This window comes from Lonchura striata, chromosome 4 (genome assembly GCF_046129695.1).
Source record: "Lonchura striata isolate bLonStr1 chromosome 4, bLonStr1.mat, whole genome shotgun sequence".
NCBI lineage: Eukaryota > Metazoa > Chordata > Aves > Passeriformes > Estrildidae > Lonchura > Lonchura striata.
The window spans coordinates 35,535,893-35,553,728 of NC_134606.1; the positions used below are offsets into that span (position 1 = coordinate 35,535,893).

At 36.1% G+C, this 17,836-nt stretch overlaps 1 protein-coding gene across 3 annotated transcripts in view; it reads left to right on the forward strand.

Moving 5' to 3' along the window:
- The first annotated feature begins 232 nt into the window (after positions 1-232).
- The window catches only part of GLRA3 (glycine receptor alpha 3), an 86,749-nt gene continuing 69,145 nt past the window's right edge, over positions 233-17,836 (forward strand). For all 3 annotated transcript variants that reach the window (XM_021550946.2, XM_021551025.2, XM_021551107.1), the window contains exon 1: positions 233-377. In XM_021550946.2, coding sequence (XP_021406621.1) covers positions 259-377 — 119 coding nt within the window. In that variant the 5' untranslated portion in view covers positions 233-258. The remainder of the gene's footprint in view (positions 378-17,836) is intronic.

The following is a 17,836-nucleotide window of genomic DNA, read 5'->3' on the forward strand; positions in this document are numbered from 1 at the left end:
TGCTGCCAGGAGCCGGGGGCAGCCGGGCGGCCAGGGGCGCTCCCGCCGCCGCCGCGGCTCGGCGCCGCCGCCGCGGCTGGGATTAGGCTCCCGCTCGGCTGCGATGCGGAGCGGCGGGGCGGGCGCGGCGGGGCCCAGCGGGAGGGCGCGGGGGGCCGCCCGGCGCTGAGGCGGGCGGCGGGCGAGAGCCGCCGGAGCTCTCCAGGGTGCTGGGCGCTGCCCGCCCGCCCGCGGGAGCCGCGCCGCGGGGCCCCTCCGATGCCTCCGACGCCGCCGCTCCCGGGCTCCGCCGCGGCGGCGAGCAGCATGGCCCGGATTAGGTACCTCCGCGCGGCTGTCTCGGGGTTCTATCTGTGGGAAGCTGCAGTACTGCTCAGGTGAGTTGCTTTCTTTGGGGAACTAGCGATGCCCTCGTTCCCGGGTGTCGGGCGGCTGAAATGCTTGGGACGGGTGCGGAGAGCCGCCGCGGTCACCGCCTTTCCTCGCCACGAACGCCTGGCTGGCTTCGGCAGCCAGGCTATGGGCACTTAAAAATTAAATGCGTGAGCTCCACGCTTCTGAATGGCTTCATAACATTGCCCTGTCCCGAATCTCATTTTGTGTTGTACAAGCAGGACGTTATGTACCTCCTTCACTTGCTCGCAGATAGTTTCCCTCTAAGATCTATGAATTTCATCACTGTTTTTAGCAGGAATTGTAACACCAATGATATTGAAAATTCTTAAGGTGCAAAGTGTAAAAGTTACAGAAGATGATCTGAGTTGGGAATATATAGACTTCTATATTACTGTCAGTTCTTTTCAGCAAAGGGAAAATCACAGATGGCATTAGGTCAGAAGTCTTGTGCAAAAGCAGAGAAATATTAGTTGAGCGTTTCTGAGAGGATATGGTCTACAGAAGTTCCCCCAAGAGGGAAAGCATTTGCTGTACTACTGGCAGTCTAGGATTTGTATTATGAAAGATGGTAACATATCCATAAATTATGACCTGAGTAGAAGGCAGAGGTTCGTATGGCTTTCTCAGCCCAGCACACTCTTTCTAAGTAGAGTGATGTTATTTATATCAGTGTAAGCATTCTTTTAACACATAGCTCTGGAAGTGTGGTGATACCAGGCTAAAACCAACTTGAGTCCTCCATGAGGGAAAACTTTAAAAGAAAAATCACACATGTAAAGAAAGATACTTCAGGGCTATTGTATATTCACTGCTAATGCAGTTAGCCATGCTTGTTATCAACAAACATTCTAGCTCTGTATCACAATAAACAATATATGGCATATAACATGACAGTGTCAGACTATTTTAAGAATCACATTGTAATTTTAACAAAGACAAAAAATGAAACTTGCATTTGAAAAGAGAATTTGGGGATTATATATGTAAGGGATTTATCACCATGAAGCTAAGTCAGAAGCATGTAATGCAACACAATGATGGCACACTTCACAAGTGCTCAAAGGTTTATCGCAAATCTTTGAAGTTAATTTAATGACATGTTTTGTATCAACATATGTAACATAAACATTTTATAATGTGATTTTATTGCAATTGTGCCAAACAAAAGAGATTTTATGAAACTTGGTCACACGGTATGAGATTGACACTGCAAGGAAAGAGTCAATGCATGTACATTATACTTTACATTTTACAGTAAGTGTTTAAAGTTCGGTGTAGGTGACCAAACATTTGTGTAGTGTAGGCAATACAAGGAGTACTGTGCTATTATTATTCTATTTCAATGTACTTACAGTACTTATTGTTCCTGTGCCTATTATTCCATGTAAATGCCATCCTACTGTTGAATTGTTCATCCTTTATTTTAATTATGTAAAAGCATTTATTCTAAGGGGGGGGGGGGGGGGGGAGCTATAAAGTCAGTTATGACAGTCATACAGGTATTTTGCATCGCATAAATATGTACTAATACTGAACTGTTTCCAAATGGATACAGATATCTTATGCAGCATAAATTCAAACAATTCTCTTCAACATCCAGATAACTGTGGTGTTGTAATAACCTTTTGCTCATAAATAGTTACTTTATGATAATGAACATGGTTACTGTGCACATGGATTATATGGTTGGAGAAAGAGTTCAGAAAGCTGCTCAGAATCCATGTTTATCTTCCATGTTAGTCTCAGGACTGCTGATGAGCTTAGGTCTAGAAATTATACATGAGAAACCTTAGCCAGTTCAAAACACATAGGAGTCTTCTCCATACTTTAAAAATTGAAAAAAAAAAAAAAAAAAAATGAAAACCTGTAAAATTTACTGGAGCCATTAATTCCATTTCTTTTCTAACTTAAGCCTTGTGAAATGATTTCCATTGGAGCAAAGGGAAAAGGGAATAGTAGAATGCTGCTTCCACTCTCTGTTAGACACAGACTGCAGCCTTAGTACCTGTATAACACTTCATGAGAAGATGGATGTGCTATAGATTTCTAGGAACAGTCAAACCTTAAGTGGTTTATTTACTCACACATTTTGGAAGAAATTATGTTTTCTCTTACTCGTGCAACTTTGAAACTTTTCTGCTCTCCATTAAGAAACTGAAGGCTGGGTGAGAAAACTGAATGAAACTAAAAAGAAAAGCTTTCATTACTTGTCCAACAGCCCTGAGGCTATTTAAAAATAATGTTTAAATTATATGCCTGTGAAGATAGGGGAAAAAAGATGGTTTTCAGTGTAAATTTAGACTTGCTACTTTAATGAGCAAAGTCTCAAGATGCATGCTTCACAAGAAGAAACTTCACCTGATCTATTTTTTTTAAATAACTCATTTTTCATTCCACATCAAAAGATCCTTCAAATTGCAATGACTGAAACAAGATGTATATCGGTCATTATAAGATCTGATTATTAATTTGGTCTCTGAAAGATGTAGAAAAAAAAATTAGAAGAGAAATGAAGCTGGGAAAGGGTCTAGAAAGCAAGTCTTGTGAGGAGCAGCTGAGGGAGCTGGGGTTGTTTAATCTGGAGAAAAGGAGGCTCAGGGGGGACCTTATTTTTCTCCACAATTCCCAAATCTCTAGGTGGGTATCAGCCTGCTCTCCAAGGCAACAAGTGACAGAACAAGGGGAAATGGCTTCAAGCTGTGCCAGGGAAGATTCACATTGGATATCAGGAAAAATTTCTTCATTTAAAGGGTGGTCAAGCATTGGAATGGGCTGCCCAGGGGAGTGGTGGAGTCACCATCCTTGTAGGTGGTAAAGAAATTACTGGACATGGCATTTAGGGCTGTGGCTATGTTGAGAAGGTGTTGTTCAGTCAAAGGTTGCACTTCTTGATCTTGAGGTCTTTTCCAACCTTAATGATTCTGTGATTATCTGTAGTCTTTCATAATATTGTGCATGTTTGTACTGTTATGTCATAGATTAACACACATATTGATAATGCATTAATGATTTTAAACATGAGAAATAATAGTTAAAGCACATAACACTCTGGTTTATGCAATATATTTAAGCAGACAGAGAAAATCTATTATCAGATCCAAAATAAAAAATATATTACTTATTAATATTTCTGCCAATCCAAGCCTGAGTGTGATATTAAGAGGGTCCAGGTGCAAAAAAAAAGGCACAATCTAGGGAAAATAATTTAATGTAGCCTTAAAATAACTGTAATTTACTACCAAAGAAAGAAAAAAAAATCTGATCTATAATTTGAAGTTATAATAATGTCTAAGACTGAGTATTCTCCAGAGTTTTTTCAATAAAGTAATAGTGTTAACAAAAAATCCTTTGGATTTGCCTGAATTTCAAAAGGTCATGATGAAAGCAAGATCATATTTGTAGAGCAAATGCGAAGTTCAGATTTGTGAGTCAAAAACAGTTTCATAACTCCTCAGGAACTTTCATGGACACTGATCTATTAGAACTATGCTGTTGGAGATTTGACAGAGATTTGCTTTTTCCTTGTAGGATGTAATGTATCAATTTTATATGTAGACCTGTGTATGGGAAAGAACAAGATGAAAAGGTAGGTTACACTGGGGAAATGCAAAATAGATTCTCTCTATGTGGTATTTCTTTATTTATCTATATTAACATAGACTAAGAATCATGCTACAATTATATTATTGCCTCTTTCCTTGTTCTTTTCACTACTCCATTGTACTTAGATTGCAGAAAACAGTATCATACACATAATTGCTCTTAAAAAGCAAATTTTTGTGGGAAAAATCTTCATGCAACCTAACTTTGGGGCATATCTGAGTTTAAGGTTAACTGATTTTGAAATTGTTACTGCATTTAATTGCGAATTGATTTCAGGTGAATAGCTATAAGAAGCAGAAATCATTATCCTTTAAGCCATTATTAGTTCCTTCAAATAATGATAGAGAAAAAATACACCAGCTAATAATTATTAAATTTGACATAGCATCATATTAGCATATTATCTTTGAAAATAAAGATTTTCAGGTGTTCTAATGAAGCTTCAGTAGCTTATTAATATGTTACTAATTAGACCTAACAAGAAATAAAAGTGTCTTTTCAAATCAAGGTGTCAATAAAAGTGTGTAAAAGTAAATCTACTAAAGCAAGATGCCAGCACTGAGGCACAAAACCTTTCCTCAGCAGCCCATACTTAATTTAAAATATAGTTTCTGTGGAATAAATCAGTTGGCAGACTCCAGGTACCATGAAAAGCACTTAGCATATCTCAGGGAGTAGCAAAGGTAGGGTAGGTGGGCTGGGAGCTCAGACTTACAGCAACACAGGAAGGAACAGGATTTTGCCATAAAAGTTTGCAATCCCACAGCACTTGTGCAGGAACAATTCAGAAGTTCCAATTGATGGGCAAAGGTGGTAATGAAGAGGTATGTCCAAGGTCAAAGCCAAGGGTCAGGTCAGCAGGTCAAGCTCACAGTCAAAATGATGAAGGTGCAAGACTGGGTGAAAGTATGCTCATGTAGAGACCACGAGAATCTCCCCAGCACTTCTGAGAGTGAAAAAAATAAAAGGAAAAACAAACACGGTTAAAAGAAACAAAAAACAAGTCCTCAGAGAAGACAGGTGAAAGCCTGCTGAGGGTTTTACAAAACAAACAGCTGTTTCAAAGCCGAGTTACCAGAGCTCACACTGAGCCCAATCAGTAAAACTCCTGTGATGAAGGGTCCTTCTAAAAGCCTAGGAAGAGAGCATGAGTACTTTTAAGGAAGCATTGTATTTTCCAAAACTCAGACAAAAGTGACAAAAAGGGGTTTTGTGACCCCTTATTTGAATATGTGATTCAAATTCTCTTGTATTTCACCTCTACCAATTTCTCTTGTACTTCAACTATACCACTGAAGACACTGAAGTCCTTTTGTACCAAATAAGAGTTTCTTCATTAGTAGAAATTTGATTAGTATGTTAGCTATCCATTCTTTATTTCTATAAAAACTTGGTGATTTTTTTAAGTTATTATCATTTTTATGATTTCAGGAAAGGATTATATATTTATATATTATCTATATATTTTTGTGTTTATAGTACTATAACCTTTAAGAAAATTAAATAACACTGAAATTTAAATTAAAACCATGAACAAACATGAATCTTTCAACTCTTACAGTTCTAGTGACATTTTCATACTTTTCAACATCTTTTAGTTCATTCCTAGATAATTGATGGTAACAACAACTGAAAGCCAGTAATATTGTGAGATAAGTGCTGTGCTTCTGTATGATGATAAATTTAATTGCTGCTCTATAATATTAGTTTTTTCCAGGCATCCTAGGAATCATGGCAATCAGAGAAAATGAAAATTTTTACAAGATTAGAGCTTCTTATTTTAACAGATTCAGAATACAGGCTTCAATTGACCTTACTGAGTATTATGTAATAATACCTATAGGGAATTATTCCTGCAAATCAGCTTTTCTCAAGTAATAAATGATGAAGAGCCCTTTTTGTGGTGTTGCTTCTTGTCCTCTTTACTGCTTTTCCTACTAAACTTCATGATGTTTAGTGGAAGAATCAGTGAAGAGAGATAGGAAATAGAAGATACCACTTTCACTGATATATAGGCATCATGAATAGGTCAAGTAAAAGGCACCTTTTTAAGGATATCAACTACCAGCAAAAATGGAACATCTCAGAGAGCAGGAAAATACACAGTAAAAACTATGTTTAACAAGATTGCAGGACCAAAACAGAAGAACAAGAAGAACATAAGAAAGCAGAAGAGTTTGCATTGTAAAGTCAAGAAAAAAGGCTGAGAATTCTAAAGACTATACTTTGTCCTAGCATAATGTATTATTTTTTCTGGCTTCTGAGGCAATATTATCCTTTCTGGCTGATGCCTTTAGATGGTGTGGCATTGGAAGTGTAAGTAGTGACACAAAAAAGAAAGACTGAGAAAAAAATAGATGGTACATATTTATACAAGTGTAAAATATTGCATTTCATTAATGCATTTCCAGTCAGATGCCTAATGAATTGCTCCAATACACATTATTGAATACAACAGCAAAAAGGGTAATAACACACAATCTACACTTAACTGGACTTTCCACATAATTAACAGAATCACAGAATTAGGTTGGAAAAGACTTCTAAGATTATCAAGTCCTTTGAATTAACATCCTCATGTGAACTAGACCGTGGCACTAAGTTTCATGTCCAGTCTTTTATTAAACATCTGCAGGGACAGCGACTCCACATTCCAAATTTTTTATAATTTTTCCATACCACATACTATCCTGTTACTTCTCTGGGTTTACCACTGATGTACAAAATTAGTGGGGACAGCAGGGAGAGTTAGGGCTATTTCTAGGTAGGAACTTCCCTAAGGAAGATCAGTCCTCTTCAATACTGTTATTACTGAAGTTTCTTTCTGGTGACATGAAATATTAGCAAAATGCAGTTTCCAAGGGAAACAGTTCGAGACCACAGAAAAGGTAGAAAATTTCAAGAACACTTTGGTCTGACATGATCATGGTCACTGAAGGGGCTGTTGCAATAGTAGAACTACACAAGTAGTGGGGCTACTGACTAATACAAATCTTAATGGTTAGAGGCAAAAGCAAGGCAGATTATCCTGAGGCTCTTTTAGTAAACAATACAGTAGGAGTACTAAATTTTCTCAAACACTTTCTTAGGCTGAGTTAATTATTATTAATCTACACAGGATTCTTACAGTTAAAACTAATTTAGGAAAAGTATCATAAGCAAAATCAAAACAGTTATGAAATTTAGAAAAGCAAACATTTTTTCTTCTAATAAAATTCAAGTTGTAGTTATAACTACATCACCTACTGTCTTCATATTTTCCTCTTTTTTGCATTCCCTCTTTGATATAAGATAGATATATAAATATATTTAATCTAAAAAAAGTATTAGTTTATACTACCCATCACACCATTGCTTAAGGCTTCATATACTATGTACAGTTTACATTAAGACTCCACTATGTCTAAGAGTTTATTTCCAGTTCCTTATAAAAAACATTCCAAATACATTCTCCCTCTCTGAATTTTGAAAGATAAAATATGAACCTAATGTAATCCTAGCATCTCTGAGGATCCACAAGTACCAGAATATGCAATTTCACAGATGACTTTCTACAAAACTGGCTGTTAATTATTTTGTATGATTTTTACCAACATTTTAATTTATTTTAATTTCACATGTAACCACTCAGCAGAAATACCTAGCTAATACAGTCATACCAACATGGTTCTCAAAGGTTTCTTTTCTTTTGTTTCTTTTTAAAACTATTATGACTTTACATCCTAATGGGGAACTGCAGAGCTTAGGGACTGTTTTGTGAAAAGCTGATTTATAAAGTTCTGGAATAGAGTGGCACATAATTTCTAAAATGATCTTGAGTTTTTGTCCTGATAAGTCTTATAGTTTCATAAAGGGTTGAAAACTGTACTGTCCTTTATTAGATTCAGTAACACATGGGAGAGTCCATTCTCTGGGCTATATAGGCTAAGACATCTTCAGGGACTGACTGAACTTCCAGGTTTGTGAGCAATATAAGTGCTGACTAAGAGTGCCCTACTAGATAAAATAAATGTCACAAAGTGGTAAATTACTGGCAAAAATAAAACACCTCGAAATCAATCTGACTTCACACAGCGAAGTCGTGCCTAAGTCCTGTGTTCTAGGGCAAATGTCCATGCTGTGCCTAAGCACACATATGGAACTTTTGTGAAGGGATGTGCATCTGTGGGATGTTTCCCCAGATCCATTACCTCTGACTCAGCAGTATTAGAACAAAATTCAAAGTGGGCAGATTTCAGCCTCATATCTTGAATACATCCAGTAAAAGACTTTTTTAAAATTCATAGTGGCTTTTTTCACTGTCTTATTCCACTAGAAAAAATTATTTCTGGATAGTTTCTTTTTTCTTTTTTCTTTCTTTTTTCTTTTTTTTTTTCTTTTTTCTTTCTTCTTTTTTCTTTTTTTCTTTTTTCTTTTTTCTTTTTTCTTTTTTCTTTTTTCTTTTTTCTTTTTTCTTTTTTCTTTTTTCTTTTTTCTTTTTTCTTTTTTCTTTTTTCTTTTTTCTTTTTTCTTTTTTCTTTTTTAAGGAGCAGTTTTGTCAGAGTTTGCTTAAACTCTTAATTTGCAAGACTTAAAGTAGAATAAAATGTCTTGTAGTTTCCCTCAGTTTTTGTGCAATAAAAATTGATAGTCACTTGTTTTGAACATAATATTGCAAGTTTTTACCACATAAAAATGAATATTAAATGTCCCCACTTGAGACAGTAGTCTATGATTACAAAAACTAAAATACAGTGAGGAACTGGAATCAAAAATACCATTTGGAAGTTTCTCCATATATGTGTTAAAATTTTACCTTTTATCTTCAAAATTTATTCCCAAATTCTAACATTCTGCAAATGAGCTCTCAGAATATCCCTTTTCTTTACTTATTTCTGTTGTTTCTCTACACATATCTTTGGATCCAAGAGTGCTCAAATTTTCATCTGTAATCAAAATGTGAGCACAAAGGCACTTGTTCCAATTCCCTAAACAATGGTTAACAGAATGCTCTTTTTCCTCCTTTTCAACAGGGATGACTCCTTTGGGAGAAAATGGGTCTTGCACATAATAAAGTCTTTAACACCACTTGGGAAGGGAGCAGTGCCCTCAATGCTTTCATGATGATCCAGGGCAGGCGAGAGGGTGCACTACCTGGACCCCTCACTCATCTGGCGGAGGAGTTTGAGGGAGGTCAGCTCAGGTCATGACCCTGGAGTTCTTTACACAAGGCTCATAATACTGGGATGATAATTTAAGGGGATGCTGCCAAAATGAAGACTAGAAAAGCAAAGACTAAATATGTATCTGAGGGGAAGTTTAAACACCACTTTCTGTGTGTGAAGGAGAATGCGTGTAGTGGACCAGGATAATTTAGGAGGGAGCATGAAAGGCTAGCAGCACTTTTTTTGTAACCTTCACATTATTTTCTCTGACTTATTCCGTAAGGAATATGCTTCAGTGCATGCATTAGGAATACTGGGTTCTGTCATTATGTGGCATGAATTCTGTCACTCTCATCATCACCCTGAAGCTCAACTCTGTTCTTGTTAAAGTCTTATACTGATTTATTGCAGTGTTGATCCTGGATAGAATTAATAGAAAGGAAAAAATTACTTAATCCACATATCTCATGTAAATTAACACAGTTGGTTAAACATCACCATTCCTGTCTCACAAGAAATTCCAAAGCTCTGAAAAGATTTTCTCACTTTTCAATGTTGCAAAAAGCAGGAATACTCTCCTAATTCTGTGGGAATGGTGTTCAGAGTCTTTGAAAATTAGAACCTGAGACTCCAACTTCAGTTTCCATTGACATTGGAAAACTGATTGTTACCAACAAAATAGAAAGGACACCAAAAAATATTCCACCCAAGCCTGCCAGCATTTCATAAAGCTATATTGAAACATATGTTTCCTTAAAACTACATTTCATGAAAACAGTATTTTTTCATCCAGAAATATTCTGTCTTATTTGAAAACTATAAATTATTACTAAGAACACAGATCTACACTATAATTAGCTGGCTAGTCAGAATAAACAATTTAATGAGAAGCATTTGGGGAAAAAAATACTTTATATAGCGACTTTTCTGGCTATATTCAGCTCTTCTCTAACAGAACTTTTATCAAATTTATTTTAGAGATAAAGTTGAATCTTCTACACAACCGTCTCGCATGATCACTCAAGATACAGGACTGATACAAGCAGAGCTTCCCTAAGGCAAACATAGTGTTTGAATAGAATAGTGTTTCATTGAACTGTGGTTAAGTCTTCACAAATCTGGAGTTTTTATTCAAAACCAAAATTTTATCTAGTTTTGATAAACCTCAGTCATTTTATTCTAATGTAAGATTTTCTGAAAAAAAAATTTATGCATAGTAAAAATTAAGAAGAAGCACACAAAGAACCCATTTTCAGTTTTGCTTAGGGTTTACAATTCATAAAGGTGGATTTTTAAATAAAACAAGATAAAAAAGGAACAGAACACATATTGCATTCTAATTGGCCATTATGGTTACAAGAAAGACGTCTCTTCTGCAGTGAACACTGTTCTGTTTATACTATTGAGAGTACAGCAACCTAAGAAATACAAAACTGGTGGGGCACTCCCATAATACTAAAAAATCCATTAGAACTAAGAAATTCAGTGATAAGCATCTCTAAAATTTAAAGGACATTTTGAAATGTATTCTAAATACAGAATCAACAAAGCAGCTACACTTGGTAGAATTTTGTTTGCAGAATTCACAGGTTCTTCCTAGATCTAGGAAGAATCGCCTTGAGAAACAGCAGTTTACAGTCAAAAGTCTCATTTGCATTTATTTGCCTTTCAGTCTTGTGTTGCTTCATTCTCATGAGCTGCATTACCATCCATTATGGTGGTTAAAGACACCAGTCAGTTCCTGTGCAAAGTCAGTTGGTTAGGGGAATCATGCATTAACCATGACAATAAATGTAATTATTCAACCCTGACAGCTTTTATAGAAGAATATCTGGAGTAATAACATAGAATATTCAAGAAATTATTTTACTTAGTCATTTTGCAATCTATCCATTATGCCAATAACTTTTCTGCATTATTTAGTGAATACAGAAATTACGCTTTAAATTGAGAATAATGCATGTTCAGATTACTATAAATAAGTGGTTTACAGATTCTGTGATATTTTTAAAAATATTCCATTCCTTTTAGCCAAATACAATCTATCAAAAAACCCAAACCAAAACAAAGTTAATTGAATTTGAAGAAGATCCAACTATTTTTAATTAAAAATTAAAGTCAAAACCTAAACCCATTCATTAGTTCCTTGGAAGAGTAAGAGATTTGTCAGAGTTTGATTATTTGAAATATTCTCTGCTCCTCTTTGAGTTAGCTTTTTCCTCCCCCAAAAGTAGGCTGCATAAATTAAAATATGGCAAGAAAACTAAGACCTGAGTTTGGATCATTTATAAAAATAGTCTATACAACAGGCTAAAAGAATATTAAATATGTGCTTCTGGAAAAACAATGAAAAAAATTCAGAACAGAGTCCTAATTTATAAAATACATTCATTCATGTTGTGCATGGCTGAAACTATCAACAATAAACTTGTCTTATACAACAAAGCAAAATTACAGAAACAACCTCTAGTATGTTTAATCCATATTTTAATGAAAATAGAAAGCCTTGCCCATGGGATTATGAAGAATGCTGACAAATTAGTTTTCTCCTTTTACACTAAAACATTTTTTTCCTAAGGAAGGTATAAAGCATTATGCTTATATATATGTACCAAGTCACAAACAAAAAAAAAACTTATATAAATTTAACATTATCTAGACTATAATATACTAGAATGATGATCATGACAGAGTGTCTCAATCAGAAGACTTCAAATTGCATTATTCTGTTTTTTTCCTCTCTCTTAAGAAGAGCTGAAACATTCCACATCAATCCAAAGGTTTTTGAAACTATAGTTCATGATTTATGTACTTTATGTAAACATGTATCAAACATGTGTTTACTTTCACAAGCTATTTTACTTCCATGACCAACATGACTAGAGGAAGACTGTAGAACTGGAGGAATCCTCAACTATATTAATAAATGTGAAAAACAAATGGCACCATAAAGGTATCGGGAATGTTAAAAAATGCATGTAACCATTGCCTAAGCTGCAGAAGCATTAATATTTAATGTTAATTCTGTAGCTGAAATAGAAAAAATATTCAAATCTGAAAGAAAATATTTTTCTAATAGTTGCATTGAAATGCCACTATATATTTAATGTCCCCTATATATCACAGAATCACAAGGTTGGAAGAGACCTTCAAGATCATCGAGTCCAACCCGTTCCCTGACCCCTCAACTAAACTATGGCACTGAGTGGCACATCCAGTCTTTTTTTGAACACATCCAGGGATGGTGATTCCACCACCCCCCCAGGCAGATCATTCCAGTACTTTATCACCCTTTGCATGAAAAACTTTTTCCTAATATCTAACTGATAATTTCCTTGATGCAGCTTGAGACTGTTGACCTCTCATTCTGTCAGTTGCTGCCTGGTGAAAAAGACCAAACCCCACCTGACTACAGCCACCCTTCAGGGAGCTGTAGAGAGTGAAAATGTTGCTTCTGAGTCCCCTTTTCTTCAGGCTAAACAACCCCATCTCCCTCAGCCGTTCCTCTCAGGGTTTGTGTTCCAAGCCCCTCACCAGCCTCGTTGCCTCCTCTGGACACACTCGGGCATCTCAAGTCCTTCCTAAACGGAAGGGTCCAGAACTGGACACAGCACGCAAGGTGCGGCCTCATCAGTGCCAAGTCCAGGGGAAGGATGACCTTCCTGCTTCTGCTGGCCACACTATTCCTGATACAAGCCAGGATGCTGTTGGCCTTCTTGGCCACCAGGGCACACTGCTGGCTCAGCTGGCTGTCAGCCAGTAAGTACCCCCAGATCTCTTTCTGCCTGGGCACTGTCCAGCCACACCATCTCCAACCTATAACACTGCAGGGACTCAGCACTTGGACATTTTAAACTTCATCTTGTTAGACTCTGCCCATCTATCCAACCATTCCAGGTCTCTCTGCAGAGCCATCCTACCTTTCAACAGATTGACACGAGTTCTCAGCTTAGTGTCATCTGCAAATTTACAAATGAAAGACTCAATCCCTCATCCTTGTCATCAATAAAGATATTGAACAGAACTGATCCAGCACAGACCCCTAAGGGACACCACTGGTGACTGTCCCCAGCTGGATGCAGCAGCGTTCACCAGCACTCTCTGGGCCTGGCCATCCAGCCAGTTCCTAACCCAGCACAGAGTGCTCCTGTCCAAGCCATGGGCTGCAGCTTTTCCAGGAGAGTGCTGTGGGACACAGTGTCAAAGGCCTTGCTGAAGTCCAAATAGACAGCATCCACAGCCTTTCCTGCATCTACCAGGCAGGTCACCTGGTCATAAAAGGAGACCAGGTTGGTCAAACATGACCTACCCCTCCTAAACCCATGCTGGCTGGATCTGATACCCTGGTCATCCTGTAGATGCTGCATGATGACACTCCGTATAAATTGCTCCATTATTTTGCCAGGTACTGAGGTCACACTGACCAGACTATAATTACCAGGATCCTCCTTCCCGCCCGTTTTGTCAATGGGTGTCACACTGGCCAGCTTCCAGTCATCCGGAACCTCACCAGTGAGCCAAGAACTATTTAATGTAGATTTCATTTATAGCCACTAAAATAATACAGAATAAATAGTCAGTGAACTTAGAATGGAAAGGGTTTTTTTGTTGCACATAAGTATTGTTACTTTGGCTAAAAATATGTCCTGATGCAACTCTACTAATCTCTGCAGCATTATATTAAAAAAATTATTCTGACCATTTTCACTTAGTCAAAATAAGAGGATAGGAGGACAACTAGAAAAATCTAAAACTGTGAAAAATCAGTAGAAAAGCTAAATTTTACACAGAATATTTCAAATTTTCTTGAGGGTTTTTCTTATAAAATACCTTTTTAAAGTCTTGGTAATACAATGTTTCTGTTTCTCTTAGTTGATATGACACTGCCAAACATGAGTTAAGAATTATGTGTTTGTTCTGATAAAATTATTATTATCTTAAACATTGCAAGATATGAAAATCTGCATTTTCTTTGCACTAGGAGCTGTCAATTTTATGACCTACAACACGTAAAAGAGATTGCATCTTTAATTAGAAAGAAACACATTATTGTCAGTTTTAGCAGAAATACAATTAAATTCTCTTGCAATATCAGTCTTTGTTAACACATTGCCAACTTAATTCTTTTTCCGTCATTTACTATCTTTGGCTTCATTATATGCCACCCTCTTCCACTGTTCTTTCACTGTTGGAAAATTTTTTTTGTCCCTCAGAATGAAATTAATTTATTCACCAATAAATCATTATTCAAATAGAGTTATTTTCATAATGAAATACAAAGGAGTCGGAAGAAAGTTATCTCCTTGTATTAACCTTGAATGGTAGAAGATATAATTGTCTAATTCAGGCATCTAAACTAGGAGTTCAGTTATCCTGAGTTCACAATACAGATAATGTAAAGAGCTTGTCTTCCAAGGATAGTTCAGAGAAGGAATGAATTTTGTGTTTTGTTTTGTTTCTCAGAAGAAAGTCTCTTGGTGTGAGCTAGAACAGAACAGCATTGACAGATGATTTTGTATCTCACTTTGAGTACTGGATCCATGCAGCTGTGACCCCCCAACATAGCTCCTGGCTTTCCAGAATGGCCCTGGATTTTCAGAAAAGAATATTGCTGATAAATGGCCTCCATTCAGAAAAGTCTGTTTGTCTTCTATTTTCTACGAAGCATTTTAATTTTCAATAAAGAGATTGGTTTTAAATTTTATTAAAATTTTAAATATAATTGCTTAAAAAATGTTATCCTGTCTTTTGTACTCCCACTCCACAATATTTGCTAATCTTCAAGGTTTCAAAATTTAAAATTCTTTATTGCAGTAAAACACAGAGACTTGTATCTCTTTTCTGACACAGCCATCTCGGTTAGTCAGTTTAAACACATCACACCTCAAAAGAATATCTGTGTCATGCCACTTAAGTGAACAAATGCATTTGGATGATAAACTGGATAAATTTGAGTGATAAATTTGGAAAAACCTTAGCCTTATCCCTAAAAATGAAACTAATTAGCATTGTTTATGCTTTACATTAATGTATTATATTTTTGGTAGTAAAATTGAAGGCAGTTTTTGTCTTTCTAAAAAGAGTAGGATTTATTTTTGTAAAAACAAGGAAAACACGCTAATGGATGTGCTTGAGGCCTTGTTATTTTTATTGTTTTTCATTTTAAGCTGGCACATTCTAATCTCAAAAAGGTATTTTTGTTCAGGTTTATGTATGTGTTGACTAATGCGTGCAAATTCTGCTTACTATAAACTCTGATCTTGTTTGTCATTTACCTACTTGATTAGTAGATCAGATAATTAGAAACATTACCATTACAAGAAAAGCCATTTTTTGTACCATAACAAAAATGCTTCTGACCTCGTCAAATTAACAGCTTGCTTTCCCCATTAATTCTACCAAATGTATATGATGAAGGTCTGTATCACTCAGAAGAGGCTTTCAATGCTTTCTTCATATCACAAAATCTTATTTCTGTGTTTTCAAAATGCAAGACACCATCAGATGATCCAACACCAACAATTAGAGGATAATTTCCTTCCTAGCAGACCTCTTTAATTACATGGTTACACTGAAGATTTTTTGTTTTAAAAGCTGATGAATTCCATCACCATTGCTTACAGCTATAGAATCAAGGAGACGAGTTGTGAGATTAATTCAGCTAACTGTTGCTGGTGAATCAGTGAACAAGTACCACTAGACTAACTTACTGAAATGCTTTTGTGTACTAATTCATGTGAGATGCAATTAAATGCATATTGGCTGCAGTTTTTTATTTCCTTCTAAGGGTGTAATTAATTTCTTTGGACTTCTCTAGGAAGAATTTTAATATGAAGTGCATTAAAAACATTCAAATGTCAGCTGGAGAGAATGGACTAAAAACACAACATCCAATTGCTTCAGGGGTTTGGCCACACTTGCTGTCTGAAAGAATAAGTTTAAATAATGAAATTAAAGACCTCCTGGACCATCATAACGCATGTAGCAGCACTGTAGTACGCATTGTAAAATGAAATGCAAACTTTAAGCCTCTCTGAAAGACTAAAATGGATTGTGTTTGATTAGTGATTTATGATCAGATGAAAAGAATCCCCAGATAAATGTAACAGTAACTTGGAATCCCCAAGACATGTGTGACAGTAACTTGGTGAGAAAACATTTTTTCAAGAAAAAATGCATCAGCAGTTACCTATGGAAGGGAGAAAATGAACTTACCATATAATTCAAAGATAATTTGTATCAATTATATTCAAAAGTAAGTCTGTGAGACTCTGGAGACTACATTGAGGCTAATTTGGATAAATAAGCAGATTGTCCTAAATTTGACTTGGAAACATCTCTCTAGGAATCTTCCAGTGGAAGGTATAATTATAGCACACCATACTCTTTCTTGTTCTCTGTCACCTCCCTGTAGCAGCAACAAAACGAGAAGACTCAGCAAATGGTGTAAGATGTAATTTCTTCCTTCCCTTTTGTCTATACTGTTTTTATTAGGCCCTTTTGCAGTGATATAATCTTTCTTATAGAAATGCTGATGGTACACCATTACTTTCTTTCTTCAATATTTTTAAACAAATATATATTTTTTAAGTCTGAAAACACCCTGAAAACAATTTTTTTATTACCCACATTGAAGATGAATGTTTAAATGAGGGAAATCAGTAAAAACCAGCACTTCCTGCAATACAAAAATGATAAGGCTCAAAGGTAGTAGGCCTGAAATTACATTTGAAAATATGCCTTCTAAAAGAAAGCTTGTATAAAGGACTTTCATATGTAAAGTTTCTTTTCCTTGTTTGTGCTTTGGTAAAAATGTGTAGAAGGTTGGGATAGATAGAGACAATTTACAGGTAGAACACAGTAGTTCTCCAGGAAAAAAAAAAAAAAAACAGCAAACAAACAAACATGGGAAAGCAATCTGATTTTTGCAACCATAAATGTTTTAGAGAAGGAAACATTTGTGGGGATTGTAAATGTCCTTTGAATAGTTTTTTCCAATAATTTTATTTTGGAGGAAGGGAAGAGAAAGATGTTCTCTCAGAAAGATGCCTACTTTAAGTAGACATTTCAGGAGCACAGATTCATGACCCATGCTTTATCTTGATAACTAAATTGCCACCTGATAGATGAGATCTACCATTTAAATTCTGTAGATTTTGGTGCTCTGCCTGTATAGCTATGTTAACTATATTTTTTTCAGACTTCTGTAGCAGCAAATATTTTAAAAACATAAAAGAATCAATAATAATGCAAACATTTTCTTAGCAGAAGATTAAAAAAGGGCTGAATACCATCACCTGCAATCACCATAATACATGTCACAGCATCCTAAGGCCTAGCTCCATATTGAAACACACAGGGCTATGTATCTCAGCTCAAAATGTTAAACTATTCCATAACCTAAGTGTTTCAGTGGTGGAAAGTCTTTTAATTTTGATCTAAATATATTCCTGGCAACTTCACATACATTTGTTTTCATGGCAATATTATAGTTTAGCTTACAATTCTTTATTCTTTGCAGGTGCATGTCATAAACAGATTATTTTCCTCTCTTTTTCCTAGTTGTGGTCAAGCTCTGAATCTTTGAGCTGCTTCTTGTTTATGGGCAGCTCAAGTGCACTTTCCATTCCAGAGCTTAAGTTCCTACTGTGCAAGGAGCTGATGCTCATACAACTGCTTTGTAAGTCAAATAC